Source organism: Petromyzon marinus, chromosome 64 (genome assembly GCF_048934315.1).
Source record: "Petromyzon marinus isolate PM22_M1 ecotype Great Lakes invasive population chromosome 64, UKy_Petmar_22M1.pri1.0, whole genome shotgun sequence".
In the NCBI taxonomy this organism is placed as follows: Eukaryota; Metazoa; Chordata; class Hyperoartia; order Petromyzontiformes; family Petromyzontidae; genus Petromyzon; species Petromyzon marinus.
In genome coordinates, this window is record NC_133730.1 from 4,279,915 (window position 1) to 4,298,458 (window position 18,544).

Sequence of the window (18,544 nt, forward strand, 5' to 3'; positions counted from 1 at the left end):
TCGAAAATTGGTGAGCAACAACTGATTTCACGGGACACCGCACGTTCCCCCGTCCCGGACACGTGACGTTTCGGCGGCTTTAGAGTCGACGGTTGACGCCGCGGTCGGTTGTCCGCGTGCTCGTGCGCAGCTGTGCGTGCAGAGAGTGTTCGCGAAGCTGGAGAAAATGGGCGCGATGATGGAGGAGCGGCGGATGAGCCTGTGCAAGCTGACGGCCCGGCACGCCCGCCCCGTGCAGCCGGTGGCCCCGCAGCCCGAGGCGGTGCCCGAGCCGCCCGCCCAGCCCGCGACCAACGGCTCCCCAGGTGAGCACCACCGCCAGTAGCACCAACAGTAGCACCACCAGTTGCACCGCCAGTAGCACCAACAGTAGCACCACCAGTAGCACCACCAGTAGCACCACCAGTAGCACCAACAGTAGCACCGCCAGTAGCACCACCAGTAGCACCGCCAGCAGCACCACCAGTAACACCACCAGCAGCACCACCAGCAGCACCACCAGCAGCACCACCAGCAGCACCAGCAGCAGCACCAGCTGCAGCACCACCAGCAGCACCACCAGCAGCACCAACAGTAACACCACCAGCAGCAGCACCAGTAGCACCATCAGCAGCATCACCAGCAGCACCACCAGTAACACCACCAGCAGCAGCATCACCAGCAGCACCGCCAGCAGCACCACCAGTAGCACCAACAGTAGCACCACCAGTAGCACCACCAGTAGCACCACCAGTAGCACCGCCAGCAGCACCACCAGTAACACCACCAGCAGCACCACCAGCAGCACCACCAGCAGCATCACCAGCAGCACCAGCAGCAGCACCAGCTGCAGCACCACCAGCAGCACCACCAGCAGCACCAACAGTGACACCACCAGCAGCAGCACCAGTAGCACCACCAGCAGCATCACCAGCAGCACCACCAGTAACACCACCAGCAGCAGCATCACCAGCAGCACCAGCAGCAGCACCACCAGCAGCATCACCAGCACCACCACTGCATCCACCACTGCTCCACCGCTGCACAACTGCTGCACCGCCGCTGCATAAACCGCTGCACCACCGCTGCATCCATCGCTGCACCACCGCTCCATCGATTATAATAACGAGGGGCGTTGCATTCACAGTGCCCGGCCTTGGCGGTGAACCCAGCACCCCGCGGAGGAGGCACGTCAAGCAGAAGTCGGCACCCAAGGTATTCATTCACGCGCCCCGAAGACCCTCGCTGTGCAGGTGCAGCGCGGTGCCTAGTGATCCCCCCCCCTCCACCACCCCCGCCACTTCGCGCGAGAAGAGCTAACGGGCGTTGTCACATCGCATCTACGCCTCTATTTGAGGAAGGAAAGAGGTGGACCTCTCCACAAATCTGGCTGTCGCCTGATGAAGCTGGTAGTGATTACTGGCGAAACGTCGTACTCGGATTGTAAATGTTGTGGCTTGGCTCTCCAACACACCGGTGTGCTGTACTAGTACACTACACTAGACACTACACTATACACTACACTATACACTACACTATACACTACACTATACACTACACTATACACTACACTATACACTACACTTTACACTGGTGCTGTGCTAGTGACGAATTGGCCACGTTCTGTTTACGTGACAACCCTTACTAGTTGGCTGTGTCAGGTGGTGGAGGGTTTAACGACACATTTATATTTACGTGATCTAACCAAAAAAAAAAACCTGTATTATGGATGACTAGGAGATGTTAACTACCTCGCCTGGTATGCAGGAGGTCGTGGGTTTGAACCCGACCCTGACGCCTGCTGCTGTATATTTGGCGTTGCGCGTCTTATCCCAGAGACAGCTTTCTTTTGAGCCTCGTCTCAAACGGTGTTAGGCCAGAAGACGCCAAAAGGCGTACACAGCACAAAGACAATGCCACTATCGGAGTAATGAGAGCTCGGGGTGAGCATCTACATCATGGGACCTCCTTTGCCAGTACCAAAATATGAGAATAGGTTTTTTTCCCCTTTTCCCATAGAAAGCTGTCTCTGGTGTGGACCAATCAGTTTTAAAGACAATGCATATATTATCAGAGTGTGTTTTTTGTTTGCATTCTGACCACAAGTATTGTGATTAATGCTGTAACATGATTCCTTGGAAAAGGTTTCAATTTGGTGTTTTAACAACTTAACACAGCTGTTTTGTTGCCAGAAACAAGGGGGGGGGGGGGAAACCTATCCTCAAACACTCACTTTTCAACAAACCCTGTTTTCACTTGCAACTTGTTCACTCTGCCGTAGTCGCTCAGAGTTAGCGCATTGCCGGCGACGGCGGTAGCCGTAACGTTGCCTTGGCGTCTCGCAGCCCTTTCAATGCAGTGGAGCGATGTGTTTGCAGATCGAAGTCGTGTACGAGAACAGCCAGGGAGGTGTCTGCCTGCCGTCCGTCCCCATGGAGAACGAGGAAAACCTGACGCTCCACAGGAGGTGTGGCTCACACCTCGCGTCAGCGCCACCCTTGCGTGTGCACGTGTGTTTTGTGTGCGCATGTGTTTTGTGTGTGTGTGCACGTGTTTTGTGTGTGTGTGTGCACGTGTTTTGTGTGTGTGTGTGCACGTGTGTTTTGTGTGTGTGTGCACGTGTGTTTTGTGTGTGTGTGTGCACGTGTGTTTTGTGTGTGTGTGCACGTGTGTTTTGTGTGTGTGTGTGCACGTGTGTTTTGTGCGTGTGTGTGTGTGCATCCGTGGAGCGGTTAGCGCTACGCTGCGCTACGAACTCGTCCGACCCGAGTTCTATTCCTGCTCACGGCCACCAACACCGGTGATGATTATCTGAAGCGGTTCTGGGCCTCTTCTAGGTCGACTCGGCCTCAAATGAGTGCCTGGTGCGTTGTGTAGACATCGCCACTCGGGAGACAAAGTTAGTCCGTGCGTGGTGCCGGCTATACCCACCCCCCCCCCCCCTCATGTTAATTATCTACACTAATTAAATGTTCGTGTGTTGCTCATCGGAGGTGCGGGAGAAAGGACGACTGTGTGGATTTTTCGTCCGGGTCCTCCGGTTTTTCCCTGCACGTTTGGGATCGACGTCACCACGCGTTTAGAGCATTTGCCTGCCGCCATAAATTTCCACACGATGATGACGAGCCACTTCGTTGAGCTGTCATTTGTGATGGCCGGAGTCTAGGTAGCTCAGTGGGCCTTTACCTGCTAAAACAAATATAGTAATGGTCATCAATTTTCCCATCCTTAACCCTCTTGTCTCGCATTCTGTCGACTGCTCCCTTCTCTTTCCTGATACTTTTTAGTTTCGCCCACGCATCGCATCCCCGACTCTACTCCCGTTTCCCGTGGTGGTGTTCCATATGGGTAAAAAAAAAAGACTAGTTTAGTTTCATAATCCTAGCCCACCACCCCGTGTGTCATGATGCTAGGCTGTCTGTGTTTCAGCCAACGTCGAGTTTGTTCCGCGGTCAAAGCTGCCCTCTTCTTTGTTGTGCTTGCCGCAGTCACATCATGACGGAGCTCCTGGAGACGGAGAGGGTCTACGTGGAGGAGCTGCAGACAATACTGGAGGTGAGGCGGTGCAAGCGTTGTCTCTGGAGCAGTTTCAGTTCAGTTCCAGTTCCATTTATTTTGGTGTAGCCCTGTGAGCCATTCGGCTCTTGAATCGGGTGCAACCACAACAAACACAAAAACTTAAAACACGAACAAGGAAAACATCTTAAAGTGGCTATGTGTGACTGTGCAAACAGAAAATCCATGAAAAAAACCCAGCAAAATATTCCTGAAAAAAGCACCGTACACCAACGCTGTGTGCAAAAAATCCCAGTGGGATGCAAGTCAAACAACAACCACAAGAAAACCTAGATTAAGGCCATCAGTCTAACTCCGTACTACAACAAAACAAACACGTCCAAACCAAAAAAAACGTTTTCGAAATCACCAAAAAATCCAGCCATAATTGCAACGTAACAGTGACCACAGGGACGAACGTCCCCTCGCGTCGATCGATGAGCTTGCACCAACCGGGGGGCTTTCGAGGGGCAGCCCTCAAGCTTTGCCGCCATTGCACGAGCGACATCGTTGATGGCGGGGGAGGAGGGGGGGGGGCATCAACAGGGGGCCATGACGACAAGCTTGACTGCAACTTTCAAGTATTTTTAATGCTTTCCAAGCAAGGTGTTTATTTATGCGTTTGGTCCGTCCGTCCGTTGGTAAAGGGCAGGGGAGTGTCTTGGGTGGCAGTCACTGATGACGCCTATAACCGTTATCCAATGTGAACACGGCTTTAGTAAATATTTCTGCGTGTTGCTGTTAAGGACTGGACCTCTTGAAAAACCGTGCCACGCGAATCAAAGCGTTGGCCAAAAACAAAAATAGGGGCTCAAACGAGAACACAAATAACGGTTTGGAAATGTGCAAATGCATGTTTTCCCCTTCTTCCTTTGTACGGCATTTGTGGGGATTGCAAATCGATGTCAAGGTTCGATATTCGCGTTCCGACTGCTTCAGGGGAGCAGCCGCGTGGATTTGTTTCGGATCGCCCCCCCCCCCCTTTAAATGATTCGATTGGAGCGGTCGTTCACCGTCTTGAGATGTCGCACCACCACCACCGCCACGAGCTGGACTCTCGTTAGATTTTCCATGCGTGGGGAAAGTTTCCCACATCTTCCACGGAGCGTCCGGATTCCGACTCGAGGAGGACCAGGATCTTCCTCGGTAGGTCAGATCCTGCTTGGAGGATTGTGGCGTCGCTGACGATATGTATTTTGTCCTGGCAGCTACCCACCGGCTTCCGTACCGCAACTTGTTGTCACCTACAAAGACCCATGTCGGAGAGCACTCCGCACTCCATGCGCACGCGCAGTTTTGTTCGTCGTTTGAGGATTGTTGGCAAGCCGGGGCGGCCAGCCCACTGTTTAAAATGGCTTTAGTTATTTTCAAACGTCTTTCTCTCTATGTCTTTACTTGGTTGATGTTAAATGTTTTCCGCGTTTCCATGCAAAGCGCCCTGAGAACGATTGTTTAAGGGGCTTTATAAATTAACATTTTATTATTACTTCCTCCCCCCCCCCCGCCTTGCTTTACACCCAGATGTGTAGTGTTTGGGACTGAGGTCCACGGATTTATGTACATGGCCAACCGTAATCAGAGGCGCGGGGGAAAGACAACAAACTATGGGTCTCTATGTGAGTCTATGGGTCTCTGTGTGAGTCTATGGGTCTCTATGTGAGTCTATGGGTCTCTGTGTGAGTCTATGGGTCTCTATGTGAGTCTATGGGTCTCTGTGTGAGTCTATGGGTCTCTGTGTGAGTCTATGGGTCTCTATGTGAGTCTATGGGTCTCTGTGTGAGTCTATGGGTCTCTATGTGAGTCTATGGGTCTCTATGTGAGTCTATGGGTCTCTATGTGAGTCTATGGGTCTCTGTGTGAGTCTATGGGTCTCTGTGTGAGTCTATGGGTCTCTGTGTGAGTCTATGGGTCTCTATGTGAGTCTATGGGTCTCTATGTGAGTCTATGGGTCTCTGTGTGAGTCTATGGGTCTCTGTGTGAGTCTATGGGTCTCTGTGTGAGTCTATGGGTCTCTATGTGAGTCTATGGGTCTCTGTGTGAGTCTATGGGTCTCTGTGTGAGTCTATGGGTCTCTATGTGAGTCTATGGGTCTCTGTGTGAGTCTATGGGTCTCTATGTGAGTCTATGGGTCTCTATGTGAGTCTATGGGTCTCTATGTGAGTCTATGGGTCTCTGTGTGAGTCTATGGGTCTCTGTGTGAGTCTATGGGTCTCTGTGTGAGTCTATGGGTCTCTATGTGAGTCTATGGGTCTCTATGTGAGTCTATGGGTCTCTGTGTGAGTCTATGGGTCTCTGTGTGAGTCTATGGGTCTCTGTGTGAGTCTATGGGTCTCTATGTGAGTCTATGGGTCTCTATGTGAGTCTATGGGTCTCTGTGTGAGTCTATGGGTCTCTATGTGAGTCTATGGGTCTCTATGTGAGTCTATGGGTCTCTGTGTGAGTCTATGGGTCTCTGTGTGAGTCTATGGGTCTCTATGTGAGTCTATGGGTCTCTATGTGAGTCTATGGGTCTCTGTGTGAGTCTATGGGTCTCTATGTGAGTCTATGGGTCTCTGTGTGAGGCTATGGGTCTCTATGTGAGTCTATGGGTCTCTGTGTGAGTCTATGGGTCTCTGTGTGTCTGTGGGTCTCTGTGTGTCTGTGGGTCTCTATGTGAGTCTATGGGTCTCTGTGTGAGTCTATGGGTCTCTGTGTGTCTGTGGGTCTCTGTGTGTCTGTGGGTCTCTGTGTGTCTGTGGGTCTCTATGTGAGTCTATGGGTCTCTGTGTGAGTCTATGGGTCTCTATGTGAGTCTATGGGTCTCTATGTGAGTCTATGGGTCTCTGTGTGAGTCTATGGGTCTCTATGTGAGTCTATGGGTCTCTATGTGAGTCTATGGGTCTCTGTGTGAGTCTATGGGTCTCTGTGTGAGTCTGTGGGTCTCTGTGTGAGTCTATGGGTCTCTATGTGAGTCTATGGGTCTCTATGTGAGTCTATGGGTCTCTATGTGAGTCTATGGGTCTGTGTGTGAGTCTATGGGTCTCTATGTGAGTCTATGGGTCTCTGTGTGAGTCTATGGGTCTCTGTGTGTCTGTGGGTCTCTGTGTGTCTGTGGGTCTCTGTGTGTCTGTGGGTCTCTATGTGAGTCTATGGGTCTCTGTGTGAGTCTATGGGTCTCTGTGTGAGTCTATGGGTCTCTATGTGAGTCTATGGGTCTCTGTGTGAGTCTATGGGTCTCTGTGTGAGTCTATGGGTCTCTGTGTGAGTCTATGGGTCTCTGTGTGAGTCTATGGGTCTCTATGTGAGTGTCTGTGGGTCTCTGTGTGAGTCTATGGGTCTCTGTGTGAGTCTGTGGGTCTCTATGTGAGTCTATGGGTCTCTATGTGAGTCTATGGGTCTCTGTGTGAGTCTGTGGGTCTCTATGTGAGTCTATGGGTCTCTATGTGAGTCTATGGGTCTCTGTGTGAGTCTATGGGTCTCTATGTGAGTCTATGGGTCTCTGTGTGAGTCTATGGGTCTCTGTGTGAGTGTCTATGGGTCTCTATGTGAGTCTATGGGTCTCTGTGTGAGTCTATGGGTCTCTATGTGAGTCTATGGGTCTCTGTGTGAGTCTATGGGTCTCTGTGTGAGTCTATGGGTCTCTCTGTGAGTCTATGGGTCTCTGTGTGAGTCTATGGGTCTCTATGTGAGTCTGTGGGTCTCTATGTGAGTCTATGGGTCTCTGTGTGAGTCTATGGGTCTCTGTGTGAGTTTATGGGTCTCTGTGAGTCTATGGGTCTCTGTGAGTCTATGGGTCTCTGTGAGTGTCTATGGGTCTCTATGTGAGTCTATGGGTCTCTGTGTGAGTCTATGGGTCTCTGTGTGAGTCTATGGGTCTCTGTGTGAGTCTGTGGGTCTCTGTGTGAGTCTATGGGTCTCTGCGTGAGTGTCTATGGGTCTCTGTGTGAGTGTCTATGGGTCTCTGTGTGAGTCTATGGGTCTCTGTGTGAGTCTATGGGTCTCTGTGTGAGTCTATGGGTCTCTGTGTGAGTCTATGGGTCTCTGTGTGAGTCTATGGGTCTCTGTGTGAGTCTGTGGGTCTCTATGTGAGTCTATGGGGTCTCTGTGTGAGTCTATGGGTCTCTGTGTGAGTCTATGGGTCTCTGTGTGAGTCTGTGGGTCTCTGTGTGAGTCTATGGGTCTCTGCGTGAGTGTCTATGGGTCTCTGTGTGAGTGTCTATGGGTCTCTGTGTGAGTCTATGGGTCTCTGTGTGAGTCTATGGGTCTCTGTGTGAGTCTGTGGGTCTCTGTGTGAGTCTGTGGGTCTCTGTGTGAGTGTCTATGGGTCTCTGTGTGAGTGTCTATGGGTCTCTGTGTGAGTCTATGGGTCTCTGTGTGAGTCTATGGGTCTCTGTGTGAGTCTATGGGTCTCTGTGTGAGTCTATGGGTCTCTGTGTGAGTCTATGGGTCTCCGTGTGAGTCTATGGGTCTCTGTGTGAGTCTATGGGTCTCTGTGTGAGTCTATGGGTCTCTGTGTGAGTCTATGGGTCTCTGTGTGAGTCTATGGGTCTCTGTGTGAGTCTATGGGTCTCTGTGTGAGTCTATGGGTCTCTGTGTGAGTCTGTGGGTCTCTATGTGAGTCTATGGGTCTCTGTGTGAGTCTATGGGTCTCTGTGTGAGTCTATGGGTCTCTGTGTGAGTCTGTGGGTCTCTGTGTGAGTCTATGGGTCTCTGCGTGAGTGTCTATGGGTCTCTGTGTGAGTGTCAATGGGTCTCTGTGTGAGTCTATGGGTCTCTGTGTGAGTCTATGGGTCTCTGTGTGAGTCTGTGGGTCTCTGTGTGAGTCTGTGGGTCTCTGTGTGAGTGTCTATGGGTCTCTGTGTGAGTGTCTATGGGTCTCTGTGTGAGTCTATGGGTCTCTGTGTGAGTCTATGGGTCTCTGTGTGAGTCTATGGGTCTCTGTGTGAGTCTATGGGTCTCTGTGTGAGTCTATGGGTCTCCGTGTGAGTCTATGGGTCTCTGTGTGAGTCTATGGGTCTCTGTGTGAGTCTATGGGTCTCTGTGTGAGTCTATGGGTCTCTGTGTGAGTCTATGGGTCTCTGTGTGAGTCTATGGGTCTCTGTGTGAGTCTATGGGTCTCTGTGTGAGTCTATGGGTCTCTGTGTGAGTCTATGGGTCTCTGTGTGAGTCTGTGGGTCTCTATGTGAGTCTATGGGTCTCTGTGTGAGTCTATGGGTCTCTGTGTGAGTCTATGGGTCTCTATGTGAGTCTATGGGTCTCTGTGTGAGTCTATGGGTCTCTGTGTGAGTCTGTGGGTCTCTGTGTGAGTCTGTGGGTCTCTGTGTGAGTCTGTGGGTCTCTGTGTGAGTCTATGGGTCTCTGTGTGAGTCTATGGGTCTCTGTGTGAGTCTATGGGTCTCTGTGTGAGTCTATGGGTCTCTGTGTGAGTCTATGGGTCTCTGTGAGTCTATGGGTCTGTGTGAGTCTATGGGTCTCTGTGTGAGTCTATGGGTCTCTGTGTGAGTCTATGGGTCTCTGTGTGATTCTATGGGTCTCTGTGTGAGTCTGTGGGTCTCTGTGTGAGTCTATGGGTCTCTGTGAGTCTATCGGTCTCTGTGTGATTCTATGGGTCTCTGTGAGTCTATGGGTCTCTGTGTGAGTCTGTGGGTCTCTGAGTCTGTGGGTCTCTGTGTGAGTCTGTGGGTCTCTGTGTGAGTCTGTGGGTCTCTGTGTGAGTCTATGGGTCTCTGTGTGAGTCTGTGGGTCTCTGTGTGAGTCTATGGGTCTCTGTGAGTCTATGGGTCTCTGTGTGAGTCTATGGGTCTCTGTGTGATTCTATGGGTCTCTGTGAGTCTATGGGTCTCTGTGTGATTTTATGGGTCTCTGTGAGTCTATGGGTCTCTGCGTGAGTCTTTGGATCTCTGTGTGAGTCTATGGGACTCTGCGTGAGTCTATGGGACCCTGTGTGAGTCTATAGTCTCTATGTGAGTCTATGGGTCTCTGTGTGAATCTATGGGTCTTTGTGTGCATCTATGGGTCTTTGTATGAGTCTATGGGTCTTTGTGGGAGCCTATGGGTCTCTGTGTGAGTCTCTGGGTCTCTGTGTGAGTCTGTATGTATGTTGAACTTATTTTGCCATGTACGTGGCCAACCGTGCTAATCGGAGGTGTGGGGGGGAAGAATTTTTCTGTAGCCCACCCCCTCCTCGCGTCGCATTTCATGCTCCGCACCGGGCTCCTATTGAAATACAAAAAAAAAATCTATAAAAAATGATTGTCACCAAGCCTAGCAGAAAGTTTTGGACGGAGATGAGAGTGACGATGTCACTTCCTGTTTGTGCCGGGTGGGGGTGGTCCAGGGCTACGCGGACGCCATGGAGACGGAGGAGATGGCGGCGCCCGTCCCCGCCGGCGCCAGGGAGAAGAAGGACGTGCTGTTCGGCAACATGGCCGACATCTACCACTTCCACAGCAGGTGGTGGAGCCATTCTCCGTCCACTGCTGGATGAACGCTTTTTCATGCTTGCCTTCTTTGCCCCGCTGCAAATGATCCACAGCCATGGCCGGGATGCACGGTACCTGTGGCAGTTCCTATATGAACCTGGCTTGGGCCTCCCCTCGGTTGACTTGTCCTAAAATCAGTATAGTTACACCTCCGCTTATAAATAAAGGTGCCCCGGAGCGCTTAACATACAATGCAGTTTGCACGTACGGCCAACAGTTGAAATGTATGAAATACAAGACGTTTGGTGTTTTGTAACAAAACAATGTACCCTCTGCAATTTGGTTGTTGCCTCGTAAGAGTTTATGCAATGGTTATACGAGTTGGTGACAAGGAATAAGACGGTAAGAGCTGATGATAGATACACATCTCAACCCCCCTTGCATTTGCGCTGACCCAGAGAACATCAAACGTTGGGTCTAACGGTTCTAACCGATTGCCAACGTTGGCCCAACGTTGGCCCAACGGTTCCAACCGATTGCCAACGTTGGCCCAATGTTCGCCCAAGGGTTCCAACCGATTGCCAATGTTGGTCCAACGTTCAACCAACGTTGGCCCAACGTTGGTCCAACGGTTCCAACCGATTGCCAACGTTCACATGCATACTGGGAGGTTTCCGATGCACGGAAGAGAGAGAGCTGGGTTTTCTCATCAAGTTTATAAAAATAGGTTTTACCCTTTCTGGCGTTTATGACCAGAGCATGATTTTTTGTTTGCATGCTCACCACAAGTATGCGTGGTTAATGCAGATATGATTCTTTGCGAAAGGTTTCTGTTTGGTGTTTTGACGTCTTAACCGTTTTATTGCCAGAAAGCGTAAAACCTATTCTTTTATTTAACACGTATGTTTTCGCGACCAATATCATCCACAATAGAGGTTTTGGGTTAGATCGCGTAAATGTGTAAATGTGTGGTCACCACATCTACGCCTCTATATAAGGAACGAAAGAGGAGGACTTCTCCACAAATCTGGCTGTCGCCTGATGAAGCTGGGTTGTAATAACTGGCGAAACGTCGTACTCAGTTTGTAAATGTTGTGGCTTGGCTCTCAAACACACAACCGGTGTGCTGTACTAGTATACTACACACTACACTACTACACTATAAACTACACTATATACTACTATACTATACACTATACCAGGGGTCGGCAACCTATGGCTCGTGAGCCAGATGTGGCTCTTTTGATGACTGCATCTGGCTCGCAAATAAATCTTAGCTGACATTTCTTTAGTTGTATTCAGTGTTAAAAAATAGTATATGGCTCTCACGGAAATTTATTTTAAAATATGTGGCTTTCATGGCTCTCTCAGCCAAAAAGGTTTCCGACCCCTGCACTATACTATACACTACTACACTGTACACTATACTATACACTAGTGCTGTACTAGTAACGAATTGACCTCGTTCTGTTTACGCGACAAACCTTACTAGTTGGCTGTGTCCGGTGGTGGCGGTTTTAACGACACATTTACATATTTACGCGATCTGACCCAAAAAAACCCTTCATTATGGATCTATTCTTATATGTTGATACTGGCAAAGGAGGTCCCACAATGTAATCAAGCTTAGTGGACGCGTTCCGCGAGGAGGTGCTTACTAACGGAGCTCCGCGCTGCTGCTGTTGCAGTGTCTTTCTCAAGGAGCTGGAGGATTACACGGAGCGGCCGGAAGAGGTTGGGAGTTGCTACCTGAAGCGGGTAAGGTGGTGGCGTAGTAACTACATTATCAGTGACGTAGTAACTACATTATCAGTGGTGTAGTAACTACATTATCAGTGGTGTAGTAACTACATTATCAGTGATGTAGTGACTACATTATCAGTAGTGTAGTAACTACATTATCAGTGGTTTAGTAACTACATTATCAGTGGTGTAGTAACTACATTATCAGTGGTGTAGTGACTACAGTATTAGTGGCGTAGTGACTACATTATCAGTGGCGTAGTAACTACATTATCAGTGGTGTAGTAACTACATTATCAGTGACGTAGTAACTACATTATCAGTGACGTAGTAACTATATTATCAGTGGTGTAGTAACTACATTATCAGTGGCGTAGTAACTACATTATCAGTGGTGTAGTGACTACATTATCAGTAGTGTAGTAACTACATTATCAGTGGCGTAGTAACTACATTATCAGTGGTGTAGTAACTACGTTATCAGTGGTGTAGTAACTACATTATCAGTGGTGTAGTAATTACATTATCAGTGACGTAGTGACTACATTATCAGTGGCGTAGTAACTACATTAGCAGTGGTGTAGTGACTACATTATCAGTGGTGTAGTAACTACATTATCAGTGGCGTAGTGACTACATTATCAGTGGTGTAGTAAACTACATTATCAGTGGTGTAGTGACTACATTATCAGTGGCGTAGTAACTACATTATCAGTGGTCTAGTAACTACATTATCAGTGGTGTAGTGACTACATTATCAGTGGTGTAACTACATTATCAGTGGCGTAGTAACTACATTATCAGTGGTGTAGTAACTACATTATCAGTGGTGTAGTAATTACATTATCAGTGACGTAGTGACTACATTATCAGCGACGTAGTAACTACATTATCAGTGGTGTAGTGACTACATTATCAGTGGTGTAGTAACTACATTATCAGTGGTGTAGTGACTACATTATCATTCGCGTAATAACTACATTATCAGTGGCGTAGTAACTACATTATCAATGACGTAGTAACTACATTATCAGTGGTGTAGTAACTACATTATCAGTGACGTAGTGACTACATTATCAGTGGTGTAGTAACTACATTATCAGTGGCGTAGTAACTACAATATCAGTGGTGTAGTAACTACATTATCAGTGACGTAGTAACTACATTATCAGTGGCGTAGTAACTACATTATCAGTGGCGTAGTGACTACATTATCAGTGGCGTAGTAACTACATTATCAGTGGTGTAGTAACTACATTATCAGTGATGTAGTAACTACATTATCAGTGGTGTAGTAACTACATTATCAGTAGTGTAGTAACTACATTATCAGTGGCATAGTAACTACATTATCAGTGGAGTAGTAACTACATTATCAGTGGTGTAGTAACTACATTATCAGTGGCGTAGTAACGACATTATCTGTGGTGTAGTAACTACATTATCAGTGGTGTAGTAACTACAATATCAGTGGGGTAGTAACTACATTATCAGTGGTGTAGTGACTACATTATCAGTGGTGTAGTAACTACATTATCAGTGGTGTAGTGACTACATTATCAGTGGCATAGTGACTACATTATCAGTGACGTAGTAACTACATTATCAGTGATGTAGTAACTACATTATTAGTGGTGTAGTAACTACATTACCAGTGGTGTAGTAACTACATTATCAGTGGTGTAGTGACTACATTACCAGTGGTGTAGTAACTACATTATCAGTGGTGTAGTGACTACATTATCTCTCGCCACACGCCCCGGTTAAGCCTCAAAGAAATGCCGTCGTTTTAATCGGGGCTCGATGTCCAACACCCTGCAGTGCCATCGGCACGTTTTGCAGATAGCCAGGTGACTGAGCTGCTTTTTGCTTTGCTTTTAAAAAAAATATTGGCTTTTTTTTAGGCAATGTACGGGCCCGATTTCGTCACGTGGTCATGCACTCACCCACGCACACCGTCAACATGAAGCCAAGCCCGTTATGAAAAGCAGGGGGGTGTAGAAAGATAGGGGAAGCAGGCTCACTGCCCCCAAACCATACAAGGTGGGTCCCACCGATCAGGGGGATACGGTCACTTTTTGTTGTGATAATAATATTAATAATAAGGGGGAAGGGATGACAAGAGGAGTGAGGGGTATAACCAAATCACGGCTGGCGTTAAGAAAATAAAAACACGAGAGGCGACCTCAATGAGCAATTGTTTTTCTTTCCACCCCACCGGATCCGGCTCCCCGTCTAGTCTTGCCGTGGTTATGGCCTCTTAGTCCTTGGTGCCTGCCTCCCGACCCTCCATCCTGCTAACTTATTTCAGGTGTTGTACGAGAGGGGGGCTGGGGGGGGGGCAGAGAGGGGGGTGAGCTTTTTACTTTTTTTATTTATTATCTCGGAGAATCGGCCCGATGCATCGTTTTTACTTGGCCCACGATCAGCCTGAAACCTTGTCACCAAGCCTTTGGCGTCTACAGGGCCACAGTGGTCGCCACGAGCGTAGCAGCAACGGTGTGACGTGATCGACAACGGTGTGACGCGATCGACAATGGTGTGACGCGATCGACAATGGTGTGACGCGATCGACAATGGTGTGACGCGATCGACAACGGTGTGACGCGATCGACAACGGTGTGACGCGATCGACAACGGTGTGACGCGATCGACAACGGTGTGACGCGATCAGCAACGGTGTGACGCGATCGACAACGGTGTGACGCAATCGACAACGGTGTGACGCAATCGACAACGGTGTGACGCGATCGGCAACGGTGTGACGCGATCGACAACGGTGTGACGCGATCGCAAGTTTTGGTTGCGCGGGAGAGAATCCGTTGCCCTCTCCGCCGCGTCCCGCGTGCGTGAGCAGAAGGAAGATTTCCGCATCTACGAGAAGTACTGCCAGAACAAGCCGCAGTCCGAGACGCTGTGGAGACAAATCTCCGATGCGCCGTTCTTCCAGGTGTGTGTGTGTGTGTGCGTTGACCGCGTGTGTGTGTGTGTGCGCATTGAGCGCGCGTGTGTGTGTGTGCGTTGAGCGTGTGTGTGTGTGTGCGCGTTGAGCACGTGTGTGTGTGTGTGTGCGTTGAGCACGTGTGTGTGTGTGCGTGCGTTGAGCATGTGTGTGTGTGTGTGCGCGTTGAGCACGTGTGTGTGTGTGTGCGCGTTGAGCACGTGTGTGTGTGTGTGTGCGTTGAGCACGTGTGTGTGTGTGCGCGTTGAGCACGTGTGTGTGTGTGCGCGTTGAGCACGTGTGTGTGTGTGTGCGCGCGTTGAGCACGTGTGTGTGTGTGCGTTGAGCACGTGTGTGTGTGTGCGCGCGCGTTGAGCACGTGTGTGTGTGTGTGCGTTGAGCACGTGTGTGTGTGTGCACGTTGAGCACGTGTGTGTGTGTGTGTGTGCGTTGAGCACGTGTGTGTGTGTGTGCGTTGAGCGCGTGTGTGTGTGTGTGTGCGTTGAGCACGTGTGTGTGTGTGTGTGTGCGTTGAGCACGTGTGTGTGTGTGTGCGTTGAGCACGTGTGTGTGCGAGAAGCTGTGGTGTCGCGGTTTACGCGCTGCGCCAGCTGCTACGCCCGCAGCCAACGTCCGTGACGAATGTGTGGACCGATCCTGGGCCTCCTCTGGGTCGACTCGGCCTTAAATGAGGCGTCCATGCTCTGTGTAAACATCAAAATTGGGGAGACAAAGGCGGCTTAACAGCACTTGCCGCGACAGTCTGTTAAAGGTTTCACGGGGGAATCTTTGTCTGCGCGTCCCGTGAACCCGCAATGGCTGGGCTGCAGCTCGCCAAAGTGACCGCACATTCGGCGGATTACCGGACGCAATTCATTCCCCCGTATTTTGCATTAACAGGTCGTGTGTGAGTCTGATAATCGGGTAGCTGTGCGCGTGTGCACGCGTGTGCACGCGTGTCTGTGGCGTGTGTACGACCAGAATTGTCCCAACTTTATTGACGCGGGGCACGAGTTCCGGGGGCTTCTTGCCGTCCGGGAGCGCCGAACGATTCACAAAATACGGCACTCGCCCCCCCCCACCTCCCCCGACCTGCTGTGCCGGCTGTCCATCGTGGCGGCAGCGGCGGTGGTGGAGGTGGAGGGAGGGAGGGGAGCGGTCCCTCCTTTTTGTTTGTTTCCGTCGCTGTGCGCATGCCAAACACCGCGCGCGCCGTTCGTCTGCCGCAGGAATGTCAGAAGAAGCTCGGCCACAAGCTGGCGCTGGATTCGTACCTCCTGAAGCCTGTGCAGCGCATCACCCGCTACCAGCTGCTACTTAAGGTCCGGCCCTCTCCTCCCCCCCCGTGTTGCTTGACCCTCCCCCCCCCTCCCCCACTTCCCGGCGTTCCTCCACCGCGACCGATCGCAGACGACGAGGACGAGGGCGGCGGCCGCGCAGAAATCGCGATCGGAAGATCTTTGCTTTAGGCTGAAGATTTTTTTGTTTTTCCCCTCTCTCTTTCTCTCTCTCTCTCTCACAGACGTCCGGTCGCTTTCACGGATGCCCGGCAGGTTTGCGCAGGTGTCCGAGATGTCCACTGCAAAGCAACCTTTTTGTAAATCCACTGCTGGATGAGGGGGCCGCTTCTCCCACCCCCCCACCCCCCGCACCGTCGCGGGGTTCGTGGTGGTCGCTTGACTGCCGCGCTTTGAACCCGGGCATCTGAGTTCGATTCCCAGCCGTGGCTTAGACGTGTCGCCGTCCGGCGCTGGCCGACGAGGTGAATTATGGTCAAAACGAACCCCACCCAAACCCACTCGTCACCGGACAAAGCATGTGGAGGACTTCATCCAGCAGTGGATTAAAAGCTCTTGATATATCTTTTTATTACTGTCAAGTAGCAGCAGCTGCAATAGAAGTTGGATAATTTCCTTTACAAGGAGGCAGTGGGGAATGGTTCGGTATTTGGCAATGGTCGTCGCCGGCGGCACGACCGGTGGTGCCGGCATCAGCGACGACGGCAACAACAACAACAACGGCGATGATGATGTCGATGACGTCGATGATGACGGCGACGTCGACGATGATGACGTCCATGACGATGACGACGTCGACGATGATGACGTCCATGACGATGACGACATCGACGATGATGACGTCCATGACGATGACGACGTCGACGATGATGACGTCCATGACGATGACGACGTCGACGATGATGACGGCATCGACGATGATGACGTCCATGACGATGACGACGTCGACGGCGATGACGACGACGATGACGATGATGACGACGATGACGATTACTTTGATGATGGTGACATCGACGGTGACGACGACGACGATGACGACGATGACGTCGACGATGACGTCGACGATGATAACAACGTCGATGACGACGATGATAATGACGATGACGACGGCGACGATGATGTTGATGATGACAATGACGACGACGAGGAGGGCGTGACGTTCCCCCTCCACCCACCCATCTCCACGCCGGTGTGTGGTGTGTGTGTGTGCTTGGTGCTGCGACGGTGCAGGAGCTCCTGAAGGGCACCAAGGACGTGCAGCACGCCCTGGAGCTGGAGGAGGCCCTGGCCAGCATGCAGAGCCTCCTCAAGTCCCTCAACGACTCCATGCACCAGATTTCCATCACCGGATACAAGGTGCACGCTCGTTATTGAGCGCCGGCTCCTGAGCGCCGGTTTGAGTGGCAAATCACTTCGGCTTTTTTTTTTGAGAGTCATGGCAATGGAGCTTGCCCTGTCGACATTGATGTCGATGACGGTGATGCCGGTGACGGAGATTTTAGTGACGGTGATGATGGTGATGATGGTGATCATAGTGATGACGGTGATGTTGATGATGTTGATGATGGTGATGATGTTGATGATGGTGATGGTGATGTTGACGACGGCAGTTTTGATGACGACGACGACGATGACTACACCAGAGGAGGGGCCGTCCGTGAAGTGGAAAAACAAAACGCTTCCAGGAAGCTCACCGGGATATCCCCCCGCGGCCTAGAACAAGGATTGCGATTCGCGATTGTTGAACGACGAACCGGAATATACGGCGACGGAGCCTCGCGTGCCCTCCGCCGCAGGGAAACCTCCTGGAGCTGGGCAAGCTGCTGATGCAGGGCTCCTTCAGCGTGTGGACCGACCACAAGAAGGGCGCCAACAAGGTGAAGGACTTCCCGCGCTTCAAGCCCATGCAGCGGCACGTCTTCCTCTACGAGAAGACGCTGCTCTTCTGCAAGCGGCGCGAGGAGACGACCGAGGGCTACGAGAAGACGCCCTCCTACGGCTACAAGCACTCGCTGCAGGTGCCGAGTCCCTCGCCCCCCCTCGCCCCCCCCCTCGCCCCCCCTCGCCCCCCCCCTCGCCCCCCCCCCCCAATCGGCGAGTGGGCGCTGAAAGTTTCGCCAATGAGGCCAGAAATTCCGACGGCCTCTCTCTCGCCCTGGCTCTGTGTGTTTCCGTGACACAATGGAAGGCAGCATAGGAGTGTGCTGAACTTTTTTCTCACCATACGTAGCCAACCGTGCTAATCTGTGGTGCGTGGGAAGGGCAGCAAACTATGGGTCTCTGTGTGAGTCTGTGGGTCTCTGTGTGAGTCTATGGTTCTCTGTGTGAGTCTGTGGGACACTGTGAGTTTGTGGGTCTCTGTGTGAGTCTATGGGTCTCTGTGTAAGTCTGTAGGTCTCTGTGTGAGTCTATGCGTCTCTGTGTGAGTCTGTGGGTCTCTGTGTGAATCTGTGGGTCTCTGTGTGAGTCTGTGGGTCTCTGTGTGAGTCTGTGGGTCTCTGTGTGAGTCTATGGTTCTCTGTGTGAGTCTGTGGGTCTCTGTGTGAGTCTGTGGGTCTCTGTGTGAGTCTGTGGGTCACTGTGAGTCTGTGGGTCTCCGTGTGAGTCTATGGGTCCCTCTGTGACTC

General features: G+C 51.0%; 1 protein-coding gene across 6 annotated transcripts in view; it reads left to right on the forward strand.

Annotated features, from left to right (window-relative positions):
• Window positions 1-18,544, forward strand: part of LOC116956269 (guanine nucleotide exchange factor DBS-like) — a 154,488-nt gene that overhangs the window by 113,052 nt on the left and 22,892 nt on the right. For all 6 annotated transcript variants that reach the window (XM_032977726.2, XM_032977728.2, XM_032977731.2 and 3 more), the window contains 10 exons: window positions 131-305; window positions 1,127-1,194; window positions 2,358-2,446; window positions 3,468-3,534; window positions 9,851-9,966; window positions 11,624-11,693; window positions 14,536-14,628; window positions 15,849-15,941; window positions 17,148-17,273; window positions 17,714-17,935. In XM_032977726.2, the coding sequence (XP_032833617.2) occupies window positions 131-305; window positions 1,127-1,194; window positions 2,358-2,446; window positions 3,468-3,534; window positions 9,851-9,966; window positions 11,624-11,693; window positions 14,536-14,628; window positions 15,849-15,941; window positions 17,148-17,273; window positions 17,714-17,935 (1,119 nt within the window). The remainder of the gene's footprint in view (window positions 1-130; window positions 306-1,126; window positions 1,195-2,357; window positions 2,447-3,467; window positions 3,535-9,850; window positions 9,967-11,623; window positions 11,694-14,535; window positions 14,629-15,848; window positions 15,942-17,147; window positions 17,274-17,713; window positions 17,936-18,544) is intronic.